Source organism: Neophocaena asiaeorientalis, unplaced genomic scaffold (genome assembly GCF_003031525.2).
Source record: "Neophocaena asiaeorientalis asiaeorientalis breed wild unplaced genomic scaffold, Neophocaena_asiaeorientalis_V1.1 scaffold64, whole genome shotgun sequence".
In the NCBI taxonomy this organism is placed as follows: domain Eukaryota; kingdom Metazoa; phylum Chordata; class Mammalia; order Artiodactyla; family Phocoenidae; genus Neophocaena; species Neophocaena asiaeorientalis.
The window spans coordinates 4,980,464-4,997,692 of record NW_020185334.1 but is presented as its reverse complement, the minus strand read 5'-3'; the positions used below and the strand labels follow the sequence as shown (position 1 = coordinate 4,997,692).

General features: G+C 42.8%; 1 protein-coding gene across 1 annotated transcript in view; it reads left to right on the top strand.

Moving 5' to 3' along the window:
* The window catches only part of SLX4IP (SLX4 interacting protein), a 186,654-nt gene that overhangs the window by 112,937 nt on the left and 56,488 nt on the right, over positions 1-17,229 (top strand). The window contains 2 exon segments of the mRNA XM_024735434.1: positions 4,507-4,596; positions 9,445-9,565. Coding sequence (XP_024591202.1) covers positions 4,507-4,596; positions 9,445-9,565 — 211 coding nt within the window.

Below are 17,229 nucleotides of genomic sequence, written 5' to 3'. Positions count from 1 at the left end.
CCCTCCCTCCCTTCGTCCCTCCCTTCCTTCCATTAAATATTAAGCATTTACTGTGAGCTGGCACTGTGCTGATCCCTGGGATGCAGAGGGACTGAGGTGTGGACCCTGTCTCCACTGAGGAGCTGACAGTCTGGCAGGGGAGGCCCCTACATGGACCAGCCACTGAATGCAGAAATAAGCACGGGAAGCATTGCTGATCCGGAGGAGGGAGCGGCAAACTGTGCAGAAAAGCTCCACGGGGATGGCCGCACTCCTGTGAGGGTTTGAGGATGTGTGAGAGCCCACTGAGCACGGGAGCAGCATCGAGGTGCTCTGGAAGCAAAGGGCAGAGAGCTTGTGACCAGGAGCAGCGGGAGACAGTGGGGAGCGGGCCTCATCAGAGACTTGGAGCCTCGGCATCCCCTCTGCGGCAGGCATGGCCCTGGTGGAGGCTGGGGAGTTCATCCAGGACTCCGAGAAGTGGCCCTGATGTTCCAAGTGGGAGATGACGTGAGCCGGAGAGCCAGAGAGGAGGGGTGTGTTTAGCTCTTGAAGAAGCCAAATCTACCAGGCGTGGTGACTGAGGGTGAGGGAAGGGAGGAGTTAGGGGTGACTCCCAGGTTTTTGGCCGAAACCTCTGGGTGGAGGGGGAGGAAGCCGGACTGGCCCCCAGCCGGTTGGTTCCCAGCCCAGGCGTGGGATGCAGAGCTTCCTCTCGTAGCTGCTGGGCTGTGAGGGAGGTAACGCGGCCTGTGTAGCGTGAGCAGCTCTGGCCTGAGAGCCCAGTGATGCTGACTGTGCTGCTCTGCCTGGAAGAGTAGAGAAGAAATGGCCCCTAATTAAGGGGCAGGAGGGGCGGGGGCTGTGCTGCCAGCAGCAGTCAGGGGTGGTGTTCTTTTTCTTTCTTTCTTTCTTTCTTTTTTTTTTTTTTTAACTTCTGTTTACTCATGGGAGAAAAGAAGCAAAGCTTTGAGAGCAGGGAACTTCAGAAAGGCAAAATATCTCTGATTACTGTGGGAGCTGGAGAGAGCTCTTGCTGGAAAACTCAGAAGGCTGGCTGCAGAGGGAGAGCCCCACTGGGGAGTGGGGAGTCTGGCAGGAAGCCTGGGAAGGTTTGAGCACCAGAGTGAGATTCAATGATTTATTTAAAAAAAAAAAAAAGACATTTTAATCAGTCTTCTTATAATCAAACAGACTAGCTTCTTTGTGATCAGAGCTAAAATGATGAAAATATACCAAATTGGACCTTATCATTCAATTTTTTAGGATACTATTACATAGTATCAGTTCAGGTTGTTCAAACGTCACTATTTTTTTTTATTTTAAAAAATCATCTTTGCTAATGACAAAGGGGTAGCAGAGAACTTGGTTTGACTGAACAGTCAGGGTGGAACACCCACAGGAAACCCAGTAGAATGTGTATGAGGCATGTCTCACCTCTTTGGAGGGGCTCTTGTTCTAGGATCCCTGGAGCCTCAACAGGCCTGTGAGAGAATTCAGAGGGTCAGTGAACTTGGATGGGGAAAAAGTTGCATCTTTACTTTGACCAAGTTCTGATAAATTTTGTTTTTATTATGAATGAAATATTCAGAACACAATAGTATTAGCAATGTTTGTTACCATTAGAAATCACAGCTCTTTTTATATTGCATTATAATTGTGGCAGATATCTGAAAATGTCATTTATGCTTATCACTACTTTGGATTTATAGTAGTTTTTAGATCTACCACTGTGTGACAAGATCCAATGCCTTATTGAACAAGTACATCCATTACTATATTACAATATTTTTTTAATATGGGTAACTGTACTTCAGTATAATTGGCTTTCTTTTTACTCCTATGCATTGTGTCTCCATGCATTTAAAAACATTATTATGTACAGGTTTCATCAGCTTCACAACAAAGAGATCCGTGGCACATGAAAGGTTAATAATCCCTGGCTAAGATCCTGTAGTTGTGACATGAGACCTCCACCTGGTGGCAGCATACTCCTTAAAGGTTAAATCGATAATCAACATGGAAGAAACTTTTAAAACAGTGTATTTGAATATGGTTTTCAAACATTTTTGACCACAACCCACAGTGAGAAATAGGCTTTATATCATAACTCAGTACACTCATACCTAAGTTTCACAAAACAAGACTTAACTTTACCATCTGACACATTGATTTTTTTTTTATCCCATTTCTCTTTCATTAAAATAAAATGCTGGTTGCAGCTCACTAAACTGTAGTTCTGTGGGTGACATTGCACTGTTGGACATTGTAGGAGACCGTTTTTCAGTAGACTTTATGATTTATTAACCAGGGAAGTTCACTTTGTTCTCCCCCAAAATACCCACACATTTTCAAGGACATAATACTTACATTTTAAATATATGTCAACAAATATGAGTATATTTTTACACAGTACTTTAAAAATCATTTATTATTGATATGTAACGTATATACAGGGAAACGAACTGATCTTAATTGTATAACAAGACATAGAACATTCCCCAGCCAATTTCTCCCTGAGCAATCACTGTGCTGATTTCTTTGACCATAGATTTAATTTTGCTTTTCTAGAACTTTATATAAATGGAATCATGCAGTATGTATTTTAGCCTGGCTTTGCTCAGTGCAATGATATTGATATTAGTCCGTGTTGAGCGGATCAGTAGTTTGGTGAGAAGGGTTCCATTGCATGAATATACCACAATTTGTTTGTTCTTCTGGTGTGAGACTTTCAGGTTGTCTTCCATTTCGATTCTTGCAAATAAAACATCCACACACATTTGTGTACATTTCTTTGTGTGCACATATGTTTCATCTCTCGCAGGTAAATACCTGAGGTGGAATTGCTGGCTCAGATGGTAAAATAAATATGTGTTTAACCGTAGGAAACTGACAAACATTTGCCAGGGTGGTTGAACCATTTTCCATTGCCACGAGCAGTGTGTGAGTTTGGGTCACTCCCCATCCTTACCAACATTTGGTGTGCGTCAGTCTTTTTCACTGCAGTCGTTGTGGTAGGTGTGTAGTTGTATCTCTTGGCAGTGTTAATTTGTATTTGCTTGATAAGCGATGATGTTGTACACTTTTTTTCATGTGCCTATTCACCAGTTGTTTATCTTAATTGTGAAGTGTCTGTTCAAGCTTGTGTTTTTTTGTTTTCTTAACATCAATTTGTAGAAGTATTTTTTACATATTTTGGACACCAGTCCTTTATGTCAGACACGTGTATTTATGAATATTTTCTCCCAGTCTATGGCATACATATCCATTTTATTAATGGTGTCTTTTGATGAGCAGCAGTTTTAAATTTTGATCAAGTCCAGCGTGCTGATATTTTCTTTTATAATTAGTGCTTTCTGGATCCTGTCTAAGAAATCTTTTTCTACCCCAAGTTTGGGAAGATAGATTTGGTTTTTTACATTTAGTTCTGTGATTCATCTCAAATCAATTTCTGTGTACAGTGTGAGGTAGGTGTCGAGTTTCATTTTGTTTCCATATTATATCTGGTATTCTCACACCGTTTGTTGAAAAACAATTTTTTTTTTCACGACTGAATTATAGCACAGAATTTTTTTAAAAAATTGTTTAGCCAAAGAGGTACAAAAATGACTTTCCCTGCTGGCCATAAAGCAACCCACAGTGCTTTTCTAAGTTAGTTCATCCACAGTTATCTTGAGATTCTCAGATTACTTTACTCATACGGTATGAGGGTTTATGAAGCTGTACGTTTTTACAAGGTCTGTAGTCATGCCGCAGAGCTTCTAGCTACATGTGGCTGTTTAAATTAGCTTGAAATCAAATAAAATTAAAAGTTCAGCTTCTCAGTCACAATAGCCACATTTCAAGTACACAGTAACCACATAAGGCTATTGGCTTCCCTATTGAACAGTGCAGATAGAGAAGATTTCCATTTTTCCCAAAATGCTAGACAGCACTAGCCTATCAAATAAGAAAGGAGACAGGCTTTGTAGCATATTTTAGTAAAACCCATGTAGTTTTCATAACTGTCATTCAGCATCTGCCTTCTGCTCTTTGGTTCTTTTTCATTTGTCCGTGCTTCTAGTTCTAGTCCAAGATGTACGGTTCCAGCCAGTCCTTTTGTCTGTCTAAAAATGCAGTAACTTCCGTGTGTTCTCGCCTATCTGGAAGAAAGAATTCCCCTGGCCGTCCACGGACTCATTCTTTTCTGGAGCCTACCTCGTACTGACCTATTTAACTTTTCTCAGTGTTTAATAGCCTTCCGACTGCTGCCAGATTTCTGGGCATCCTCCTTGAAGGTGCGGCCCAGAGATAGATATTTTGTCTTTCCTATCCTGATTAAAATTAAATCTCTCCCTAGCATTTCTAGCATAAATTATAAACTTGCAAAAAGCATCGGGTTATGAGTTTTACCCCGCCCCATATTGATGTTTCTGTCCAGTAGTGAACTTTGTTGCCGTTTCATCATGAGCAACCACATAGGAATTTGTGAGATTTTCTCTCATTGTTTGCTGGGTGTAAGCTAACTCTGCCATTAATGTCTTTCAGTGTGGGAATTTTGCTGTCCTGGTGGATCTTCATGTATCTCCGCAAGGTTCAAACAAAGATACCAGCTGGTTTTCTGAACAGAAGAAAGAGGTACCAGAAAACTTTTCACTATTTTTTAAAATTGAAGTATAGTTGATTTACAGTGTTTCAGTTGTACAGCAAAGTGATTCAGTTATACATACAAACACACACACACACACACACACACACACACACACACACACGTATTCTTTTTCAGATTCTTTTCCGTCATAGGTTATTACGTGATATTTTTTAAAATAAATTCTTTCAGGAGTTGTTTATTTCATTCGTAGTGGAATTAGTTCATTCTTTTTTTTTTTTTTCTTTTTGGCTGCTTTGGGTCTTTGTTGCTGTGTGCAGGCTTTCTCTAGTTGCGGCAAGTGGGGGCTACTCTTCATCGCGGTGCATGGGCTTCTCATTGCAGTGGCTTCTCTTGTTGCAGAGCACAGGCTCTAGGAGCATGGGCTTCAGTAGTTGTGGCACTCGGGCTTCAGTAGTTGCAGCACGTGGGCTCTAAAGCGCAGGCTCAGTAGTTGTGGCACACGGGCTTAGCTGCTCCGCGGCATGTGGGATCTTCTTGGACCAGGGATCGAACCCATGTCCCCTGCTTGGCAGGCGGAGTCTTAACCACTGCTCCACCAGGGAAGTCCTATTACATGATACTGAATATAGTTCCCTGTGCTCTCCTTAAAACTTTTCACTATTTTAAATGCAAGGAGCTGCTCTTAAAAGGAATATTAGCTCTTCTTCCAGCTTTCATTTTCATTAGTAGACAATAAATCTTGAGTGCTATTTAATCCTTGAAAAACAGTTGTGTTCCCCACAACAGACATACACCTGCTTTTTTGTTGTTGCTGTTTCTTCGGAAACTGACACATCTATTTCCTTTGCTATTCTAGTATTTAAACCAGAAATTTCCTACCTCTTTGTTTGGGGGAAAGGGTTCTTTGTATTAAAAAAAAGAAGAGGTTGGGGCTTCCCTGGTGGTGCAGTGGTTGAGAGTCTGCCTGCCGATGCAGGGGACATGGATTCGTGCCCCGGTCTGGGAAGATCCCACATGCCGCGGAGCGGCTGGGCCCGTAAGCCATGGCCACTGAGCCTGCGCATCCGGAGCCTGTGCTCCGCAGCGGGAGAGGCCACAACAGTGAGAGGCCCGCGTACCGCAAAAGAAAAAAAATAATAAAAAAAAAGAAGTTAAAGTGACTTTTCCAGGTAAGCAGGGACTGTAATCCTGACTGGCCGTAAAGGATGGACTGAGCACCTGGAGCAGGTGTGGTGTTGACACAAAGTTGGTCTTTCTCACTTGTCTGAAATCCTCTTCTGCACCGTGTGATCCTTTGACAAAGTGTAGAGATGGTTTATCATGGCCCTTCTCTCGCCGTGACCAGTCACTAAGCTGATGCTCAGTCAGTAAAGGAAGTGGTCATGTGACAGGGTGGCGATGTTGGAACTCCTGGGGCCCCAGCCTCCTCCTCTGCAGATGAAGGGGCTCTCCCAGACCCTGGCTGAGTCACTCCCGGCTCTCAGTTTCCGAGGTCCCACCCAAGTGCTGCTGTGGCAGAGGGTGAGAAGGTGCCTCTAGCTCTCATCACGTGCTTGGCTCCCTTCTCCAGATCCCTGCTTACAGGAGAGCAGAACAGCGAGCCTGTGGCTTTCACATAACTTTCCAAATGTTAGAGCCCTTGGTGTCTTCCATGATATTCGTTGGTCACAATAGCTTTTTAGAGCTAGAAATAAAAATACATTTTATTAAAAGGTAGTATATGGAGAAGAAACTAGTGATAGTGGTACTTTTTTATACCACTTTTTTACGCCTTTACTGTGATAACTGTTTTCAGTCAGCTTTTGGAGATAACTAGAAAAGAAAACTCCCAAAAGAAAATTTATAAGTGATACATTTTCGGTCAGGAGATAATAGTATTATCAGGACTCTGTTGTCCTCATTTTGCGAAGGACACCCAATGGCCTGAAGCTGGAGCAAGAAGGCCCAAGATTCTATATGATGGGATTTTCATTCAGGTAAATAGCCGTGAACCCTACTCTTCAGGGCTTAACGTTTGACGGGCCAGCATCTCCTTCTACAACTCACCTTCATGTCATTCCAAGATTTGGCTTCTCAACACCTGTCCCTATGATTCAAAACAGTTAATTTGTTTCCCCAAAGTGACTAATATGCACCCCAGGGGACCCCACCCAAAAAGTTTGACTTACATAAACAGCATCCTAGAATCCACCATTCCATTTTCCTCTATTCTCTCCCAGCTCTGCCACCGCGGCCTTAGACCTTTTTTGTTATTTAGTCAATTTTGCCAAGATTCAGTTGATTTGGAAGGCGTTACAATAAATCTGTGGGTATGTGACTCACTTCCTAGCCAAAGCATAAGGCTAGAATTTTCCAGGGTGCCACAAGCAACTGTGCTGCTCCACCTCGTACCTATGTCCGGGCAGCAGGGCGTGACTTAGCAAGATGCTCAGAGCACGATTAGACCTGCAGAGCTCCGATGCAGTGCCAGCAAGCTGAGTTTTCCTCTCAAAGCAAAGTAGATAGTTTGTGGCTTTCACTGAAGTTGTTCCTTCGAAGTGTGTTCACTGACATTAAAATCGCTCTGGGATAATTTGTGTGTGTGTGTGTGTGTGTGTGTGTGTGTGTGTGTGTGTGTGTGTGTATGAGAAAGGAGAAAAGCTAGTTGAGGATATGACTTTAGCCTATGTTCAGTGTCCCAATGCTTTCATCTTTTCTTAATCATTAGATTATCTCAAGACTGGGATTTCATGAGCAATCAGTTTGATTGTATTTTAACAGTCGCTTTGCGTAGTGAAAGTCTTAAGATTATCCAGTTCCTTTTCAGGAAAAGGAACTAATTACATGTATTAAACATGTGTTTATTTTGAGTCCAGCATGAGTAGTCTTTGTACCCAAACAGTTGAACTCAAACTGTTCCGTTTGTAAACCTGGGGAAGCACACATGAACCCCTGTTAGCCTGGAGATGTTGGGCGCATCTCTCTCTTGCTCCTTGACTGGGACTTGGTCTTCTTGCCACCCCTCCAGTTTAGCTGGGAAATTGTCTTTTCTCGCCTTGCTCTGGTTCTAAAGAGAACACTTCGCCAAGTGCAGTGTGGTCACTTACTAGGGTATCTCGACCACAGCACACACTATCTACCTTCCATTTGTCAAACCTGACTCATGGAAGGAAAGCCCCGTAACTCTAGGGAGAGAGTTTGTGTGTATGGGCCTTGGCTTTATTTTTGTCATTCTATTTTTAGTTCTGGCCTTATAGGGCATTTATGGCCAAATTTTAACAATCCTTGTTTCCATGTATGTCTTTCACATATTTTCTAGCTCAGTCATCGTTGAACCCTGCATGTGAAGCAAAATTCTTTAATTGTTAAAACAACAGTATGAGACAAGGCTGCCTTTCTGTTGCGTGAACAATGCCAAAACCCTAACTGTAAACGAATACGGCTGTATTCCACAAGGCACTGCATCTTTGGGCTGCAAAATGAGAGCAGGAGAGAGGAGACCAGTGTTTGTATTTTATAAAGAAACTCATGTTTGTCAGTTAAGTCAAGGGTTCTCTGTACTGTTTGAGGAGTACACGTATCTGCAACAAAAGAAAAGTTTGGCTCTCGTTGCCCTTTGAAGCAGCTTACAACTCTGTCCTCATTTTAATTTATGAAGATTCTAAGAGATCAACCTGAGATGGCATTGCCAGAAACCAGTGAAACAGGTTTGAGGTGACCTGGAAACTCTGAGCCTTCTGCAGAGTCCTTGGGAACTGAACCAGAATTACCCATCCTTACGCATCAGTTCTTAATCTCAGTTAAGAAATTTAGATTTGTGGGCAATTTTTTCCTTTCCCTACATCAGGTAACATTTTTCTGGTAGTGTAGCTGGAATGGGCAGTGCCATCCCATTGTGTGGTTGGACTTTTAAAGTTTTGTTTTTCTTTTTATCAATAACACCGATACGTAAAATGGTAGCTCCAGAAATTTGCTAGTCATATGGGATGCCCTATGTTTCTGTTGCCTAATAAATATTAGTCTACTTTTGAGCAATATAAGAAGTTAAATTATTTTTACCATGAATAGGTGAACATAGTACAGTTTTCACAAAAGCATATACAGTATCATCAACAAGTATGAGAAGAAAATCAGACTACTGATTTCCAGTTCGCTATTCAACCCACCACTCGGTGCTATTCCTTTTTAGTAGATTTGTAAATCCCAGAAGCTAATGAATTATGGTGGTTAGGTATTAAAAGTTTTTTGAACCAAGTTTGAAAAGTGGGAAATTTTTGTATAAAAATCACTGTCTCTAGTTTCTCTTAAACAAATTGGAAGATCTGGTATCACTGTGCCTTGTGTCCCCATATGAAAGCACGGGGGGCTGCCCCCTGTTGACTGCTTAGGGGTCAGGGTTCCCTCTGACTGTGCCTTGGCTCCCAGCTTCTCCCGGTCCACAGTCCCCACCCAGTGGGCCTGGCTCTGGGGCTACCATCTCCAGCCAGAGTTGGCTCTGTTTGACTTCTCTCTTCTGTTTGTCACAATCCCACGGGTTGATATTTACACGAAAACAGTCTTTACCTCTCTGATTTTGTCACCTGATCGCCCTGATTTTTACATTGAAGTGTTTTTATCTTCCTTTTAGAAATGTGAAACTGAGGCAGAGAGAAATGAAATGTATTTCTTATATCACAGAGTAAGCCAACATCATGGTTTCAAGCAAAGCTCAGTGGCAAATCTAAATCTGCAGCATTATCCATGAGCACATATAAGATTCCTTTATTCATTCATAGCTAATTTAAAGAGCAAACGAAATGAAATGTTCGATTTTGGTGTTTAAATATGCATGATATTGACTTTTTTTGCATTGCATTAAATTAGAAAGTTATATCTAATTTTCTTATTTACTTTAGGAAGTCTGTTTACTATTAAAAGAAACCATTGATTCAAGAGTGAAGGAATACTTAGGAGTTCGTAAACAGCACAGGCCGTCAAATACAGAATTCACAAGATCCAGTCCCTTGTCCTTAAAAGGTAGGAATGGAGTACTTTGATTTTGGATAAACTTTCTGCTTTGTAGAGATGGCAGTTACGTTTGACTCTGGCTGTCACGTTAGTACAGTGATACATTTTTTAAAAACATGTTCTATTGAAGATGCATTCATTAGGTAAAGCAAATTAACCAGAAAGCCCTGAAGGGCTTTTAATGGTAGGCAAAATACATAAAAATAGAAAATAAACATTCCTAAGTAAGCTATAAATTCTTTAAAGGATTTTTTTTTTTTTTTTTTGACAAGTCTTACAGCTGGGTTTACGTTAACACTGACTTGATTTGGGGCTTTATGCTTTTCTAAGTGCTTTCATTTATGTCACCCTATTTCAGAAGTTCTCACCTGGGGGTGCTTTTGCCCCAGGGGACATTTGGAAATGTCTGTGACAGTCTGGGTTGTCATAGCCATGGAGGGGAGCTACTGGCATCTGGTGGGTAGAGGCCAGGGACGCCACTAAATATCCTACAGTGGCCAGGGCAGCTCCCCACAGCAAGACACTATCCCCCAAAATGTCAAGGGCACTGAGGTTGAAATATCCCACCCTGTTATCCTAATAACACTTGGAGAATGGTCATATCCTCGAGTTGGGGGTGAAGAAGCTGAGGTTGCGAGATAAAGGGGGTTGCCCAAATAAAAGATCATCTTCTCGAGGACAAAGATTATGTCGTGTATCTGGCATCTTCCCTTCTCCTCTCCCTGCCCCCAGCACTTAGCTCAGTGCCTGATGCACAGATTCATATTCAGCATATTCAGGGATATGTTGAATATGGAGGAGGACTTGGGTGACAAGCAGCAGAACCTGACCCCCCAGACCAGTGTTCTCTCCACTCTGTCGTTGTGGTGTTTTTAATTTTTTAATTTTAAGTTAGCGTTTCATGGCACTCTTTGTAGTACACCTAACAGTCAGCCCATGTTAATCCTCAGAGGACAGTACTGCAGTGCTGTGAACTAGATTATGCTAATGCAACCCCTCTTTAGGGAAAGAATGGTGTCACATCCTCCCCTTTGAAGGCATGCTTAATCTGCACTGTTTACTTGGGCACGACTGATAAGTGGGCAGATAGGTTAAATTTATTCAAACCAAAAGCCTCAGACAAATAGAACTTTCAGTCCAAACAATATTGTATTAGATGACGCTTGCTGGCATTTTGCTTAGTAATACTGTAAGTCTTCTTGAGAAAAGCCGTAGGAGCTTGCATCCTTTGTACTCCAGCAGACCTGGCTAGTGTCACTTTCTAACTAGTACGGAAGGAAAAGGAGCAGAGAAAGTTCCAAGACCTCTGTCTCCACTGTGCTAGTGGCTTAGTCAGTCCCCATCCTCAACTGGCCCCTCCCCTGGCCTCCACTCCTACTGAAGGAAGAGCTAAATACTCACTTTCCCAGCCTCTCTCACAGGCAGGGAACACATAGTATTCTGGCCCCAAGATGAAACCCAAAGCCTTTCTTGGGCTCACGTGGGCAAGAAGTTTGTTTTTAAACAGAAAAGTGATCTTACTGTACATACAATTTTGTAATCTATTTTTTTCCCACCTAACATAATATAAAAGTCCTTTGAAACACATACATCACCATTTTTAAAATTTAATAGATGTGAAGTGGTATCACATTGTGGTTTGAGTTTGCATTTCTTTAATGATTAGTGATGTTGACCATCTTTTCATGTGCTTATTAACTATTTGTGTGTCTTTGGAGAAATGTCTGTTTATGTCCTTGGCCCATTTTTTAATTAGGTTGTTTATTTGTTTGAGTTGTAGGAATTCTTTATATATTCTGGATATTAATCTTTTATCAGATATGATTTGCAGATATTTTCTCCCTCCTGAGAGAAATGGACAAAACAAAGCCTTTGACAATGTCCTTTGACCCAAACGTTTTTAATTTTGATGTAGCCAGTTGATGTCATATCCAACAAATCATTGCTGGATTCAGTGTCATGAAGCTTTTCCCTATTTTTTTCTTCTAAGAGTTTTATAGACATTTAGGTCTTTGATTCATTTTGAGTTAATCTTTTATATGGTTTAAGTTAAGGATCCAACTTTGTTCTTTCACATGTGGATATCCAGTTTTCCCAGTGCTATTTGTTGAAAAGCCTGTCCTTTGACCCATTGAGTGGCCTTGGCACCATTATAAAAAATCATTTGACCATAAATATGAGAGTTTATTTCTGGGCTGTCTCTTCTATTCTATTGGTCTATATGTCTGTCTTTATGCCAATACCACACTGTATTGATTACCATAGCTTTGTAGTAGGTTTTGAAATTAGGAAGTGTGACCCTTCCAACTTTGTTCTTGTTTTTCAAGATTGTTTTGGCCATTCGGGGTCCACATCACTGTTTTTAATGACTGCATAGAATTCCGTTGTGTCCATAGTTTGATTTATCAGTGGGACATTTAGGTCGCATCTAATATTTTCACTGTTGTAAACAGTGGTATGGTGGACACCTTGATGATCTAGATATTTGCACACTTCAATTTCTTTATAATATTTCTCTCTATTGTTCATACATTGTAAGAGCTCCTTAAGGATATTCAAGCTCTGTGTGTTATGTATGTTGCAAGAGATTTTTCTCAGTTTGTCATTTGCCTCTGACTTGGTTTATTTAACATACAACCACAAACAAGAAGCCTTTTTTGCCCCTGGAGCCTCCGATGCCCCCTAGTGGGGGCAAAAGCCGGGCTTCTCTGTCAGAGATAAGCAGCGCGGTTGATTGCCCAAGAAAGCAGGAGGGTGCTGATGCAACGGTGTGCCGCTCACTCCTCTCCTGCTTCGAAAGCCAACTCGGTGTGAAAGCAGCATCTCCCTTCTTTCTGCTTCTGAGAACAGTTAACCTTTGACTGAGCATGTCTTTCGATGTCCCCACCTGAGCTAGTCCTCTGCTGCCACCAAGCAGTCCATGGTCCCGCCTCAGCTGGACACTCGAACACCTGCAGCAGCACGCTCGCTGGCGCCCTTGCGCTCACTCTGGCTGATGCCCCACCTGTTGTCAACACTTGAGTTAGTGTAATCCCTTCACGTCACAGGTCTGATCTTTGTGCAGAAAGCCCTTCAGGATTTCCCCAGGGCTCCTGGGGGAAGGCCAAGATCTCTGGGGTAGCTGCCTCTCCAGCCTCATCTTGTGGCCCTTGTTCCTTCTTTCATGCTTAAGCCACAGCAGCTTCAGTTCCTCTCTTTCAAAGCCTCATTCTTCCACTCATCCTGGGGCTTCTGCCCGTGTTGGAGCGCTGGTCCTCCCCTGCCCCTCTGCCACTTTCAGCCCTCCGCTCAAAGTCCACACCCCAGGGAAGCGTATCCTGTCCACGGGTCCCCTGTTTCCAGGCCCAGGAGCATCCTGCACTTTGGTTCACACCATTTGATTAATGTTGATCTCTCCACAAATGTGCCGGTCGCCTGAAGACAGGTTCTGCCTCTTTTATGATCCGTGGTATCCCCGGCATGGAGCATATTTTCCGGTTTGCAGTAGGTTCTTAATAAATGTTTGTACAAGTGATTAATTACACACATGGATACATCTTTCCTCTTCCTAGTAAGGTCAAGGCCTGCTGTAACTTACCTCGCCTGCCTTGTCCCTTCCTGCTACTCACTTTTCTATTTCCTGCAAACCTGCATTCTTTATACCTCTGTTTTTACGTTTTCAGGTTTCTCTTTTGTCTGGAAATCTCCTAGTATTCAGCTTTTAAGACCTAACTCACATATTACTTCTACAAAGTCTTCCTCAATTTCCTGTCTTCCTTGCTCATAGCACTTTTATAACATTGGTCACATTGTATTATAATTGTTTTATAATCAGTTTACCTGCCTTTCTCCCTTTCTTTGTTGGTAAAGATTGAGGGGTTGCCACCCCAGAGCCTCTTTTTTTTTTTTTTTTTTCCTCCAAATGACCGAGCTGCTTAATTCAAGAGCAGAAACCGGTAACTCTGCTTCACCTCATACTAAACTGTTAATTTCCTAAAGGTCAGAGCGCTGTTCGCCCGTCTCTACCCCAGGGCTGCCTTCCATAGAGGGCCGAGATGCATCATCTTCTAGGACATGCACACCCGCAGGGATGAAGCAGACATACATAGTGATGCCACCCATCCCAGACTGTTTATTATCAGCGTCACTAAAAATGGAAACTGCCTCTTCTCGGCTGCTCCCATAGTCTTACTTTAAATGCCTTTTTCTTCAAAAGGAATTTCAGAGCCATGAACTGTAAGGAAGACCTTGCCTATTTCCTCCTCACTGTTTAGTTCTGTGTCTCATGTTCCCTGAAAATAGAGTTGCTCTTACTGTCTTGGTGACTAGGGTGAATGTGTGTGGTTTTCGCTTTTGTGTAAATTGGGTATCTTCCTTATTTGTGTGAGTTTCTTACCTTTCCCGTTTCCAGATCTGAGTGACGATAACGTACTTCATCATGGGATAGACACTTAACACATGATGCTTGGTGAGCTGAAGTCACCAGGCTGGTAACTTTGCTGATTGCTTTAATAAAATTAATATATTTCATCCTCTGAGTTATCTTTATTAAAAAAAAATAACATAAATGGCTTTTAAGCCATTTCCTTAATCATGTAATATTGAGGAATACAAAGAGTACTGGCAAAAACTCCGTCAGCGAACAGCATAGCACGGACATTTGCCAGTAGCCTCAGCCTTTTTTAAGTCACCTGGAATTGTTATTTCAATGGATTTAGTAAAAATTAATGTTGTAAGAAAGTTTCTATTTTAAAGACTTAGCTCAGATTCTGTCAACTCTACCTCATTAATATTTTTCCCCTTAGCCTTGCCAATATTGAGTGTTACTGGTATTTTTAATTTTTGCCAGTCTGACAGGCCAAAAATCAAAAAAAGAGATGTCACGCCCTTTGATTTTTATCTTTCTGTTTTTATGTGTTTATTGACTGAACTGCATATTTACAACTATTGCTTACCTTTGTATTGGGTTGTTTGCCTTTTTCGTCTTAAAGTTTTGTTTTTCCCTGTGTCACTCGCTTGGTCAGGGCCCTTCTTATTAATCAGCTCTTGAATCACTGCCACGGCCTCCTGATTTCCCATCCAATTCATCCATGCCTCTGCTGCCAGAGGGGCCTTTTGAAAACAAAAATGTGATCGTCTCCAGCTTAAAACCTTTTGTGGTCAGGAACTTTAGTTACCTAATATCCTTTGTTTAATTTCATTTCTGCTTGAGACTAGCTGGAATTGGTCTGGCTCTGCAGCAGAGAAGAAGTTGATTAAAGATATTAGGTAGTTCAACAGAATCTACCTGTAGGAGGGCCAGGCAGTCCGATTCTGAGTCTACACAGACAGCACAGCCTCAGCCTCAAGATGGGGGGACGGCTTTGGTTCATGAGCCCTTTCAGCTGCCGTCTGCGAAGCCCAGCACTGAGCCTACAGGAGCCTAACGGCCTGGCCTGTGGCCATGGCACCGTGCTCCTCCCATGGAGAGGATCCCATGGCTGTATCCTGGTTGCAGGTGAGCCAAGGAGTGCAGAATGTTTGGCTTTTACCTTGGGAAGGTGGGACTTAAAAAATGTGGGAAGTTACCAAAACGCAGGGAGGATAGGCAGAAGTTTTGGGTGGGTGGATACGAGTTACAAATATCCACTGAAATTTTCCTGTTGGCTTCCTTCTTCCATAAACTTCCAAACAATAACAACAAACTTTTGCCTGACAATACAACTCTCCCAACTACGGACCAAATATGCTCAGCACCTCCTCCAAGAGAGAGAACCCCAAGTCTCACATCCCAGCTCCAAGCCCGAGATTTCTGAGCGATGTGTATTCCTCCTTCGGTTTACTCACAGCCCATTTTGTTTTCCTTATTGACTAAATGACGAAGCTAACTATTGCCAACATACCCTGAATAAAAAAACAAAAAACTTAGTTAATATATAAATATATATGTGGTACAGCAAGGAAGACAATTTAGGAAGATGCTATCATTCTAACTTCTGTAGTCGGTTACATGAAATAAATAGTTGGTGTTTGTATATTCCCTCCTCTAATATTTGTTTCATATTCCATTTGTCTTTAGCCAGTAACTCAGCTGATCAGGTTTCTTGACCTGGCAAGGTGACCAAACTTTCCTTCCTAAGGGATTTTAGCCCTCAGTGGTCCTGCCTTTCTGAGGTTGCCATAGTTTGCATTAAGTTTTAGCACTGGATGTGCTCTGCTAGGTCGAACGCGTTATATTCCTTCTGTGTTACCCGTCTACCTTGTTGCTCTTCTTGTACCATCGTGAGCCAGCATTTCAACCGCCCTTTGGTCTATTTGTCTAGCGGCGTGAAGAGCCGGAAACAGTTACACGGCGCTTTGAACTTTCAGCCTGACTCATGTTTTCCTCTCTGTTCTTGTCTTTTTTTTTTTTTTTTTTTGCGGTACGCGGGCCTCTCACTGCCGTGGCCTCTCCCATTGCAGAGCACAGGCTCTGGACACGCAGGCCTAGAGGCCATGGCTCACGGACCCAGCCGCTCCGCAACATGTGGGATCTTCCCGGACTGGGGCACGAACCTGTGTCCCCTGCATCGGCAGGCGGACTCCCAACCACTGAGCCACCAGGGAAGCCCCTCTAGTCTTTTCTTGAGTACTAAAGAAGCAGAGTCATGGGGATGGAAGGCAAACTTTTTGCTGAGGTGGTCACTTCCCACTTCCACTCCCTGGTTCCAGGAACCACATATTCTGGCCAAGGGAATGCGTTGTTCTGCTGGTCAGAGCACATAATACATCTTTTAGGGCTTCACCCCAGCTCCACAAGCTCTTCTGCCTTGCAGTTTGTATCATAACTGAATTTTCAGTAGACCTTTTCACCATTGTATAAGGCCAGCTGCATTTGAACCTGGCTTGATTGCTTGGTAGGACCACTGAATTTTATGAACCCACTGTCTTATTTTGCAAAATGAGTTTTCTTGGTCAGAATCACTGCACTGGTGATGGTGAATGAGGCCTTCAGGAAGTGCATGGGTGATGTGGCCGGCAGAAACATAGCAGACATAGAGGGTACATCCAAATCCTGAATAAGGGTCTATTCCAGTGGAGGTAAGCTGTTGCTGCCTCTGTGATGAAAGAGGTCTAATATTATCCACCCTCCACGGCTAGCCCATCTCCCTGCGATATGAGAGTTGGTGGGGAGGCTCAGATTAATTGGGCATTTGGCAGGGCTCAGCCTTGATACGGTTAAGTCTGTGTTGTTGAGCCCAAGCATAACGTTCATCCTCGCCCCCGTGGCCACATCACTCCTGAGTCCTTGAGCAGGTACTTGGGCAGCTGGGGAAAGAGGCTGGCCAGCACGCATGGGGGCAGGTTATCTGGTCCAGCTTATTGTAAGAACCTCTTAATGGGGCCTTTCAGAGAACATTCACATCAGATGCAAATATTCTCACACTCTGTAACTTTTCCCCAAATGTCCTTGTCCCTGTCCTTCTGTCATTTGCCGAGTAAATCTATTTCAGTCATACACTCAACAGCTGAGAAGACAACTACAGATTTTCACAGACCTGCTGGGCCCTTTGTCAGATGAATTGAAGCCAGGTTTCTATTTATCCGCCTCTGGTGGGTCACAGTGGCAACCAGAAACCCCAAGGTATAGCACAGTCTCAGAGCTAGCGTCCAGTCATCCTCAAAAGTGCTGGGTATTTCCCTTTTCTCACTGTGCAGGCACCCTAGTAAACAAT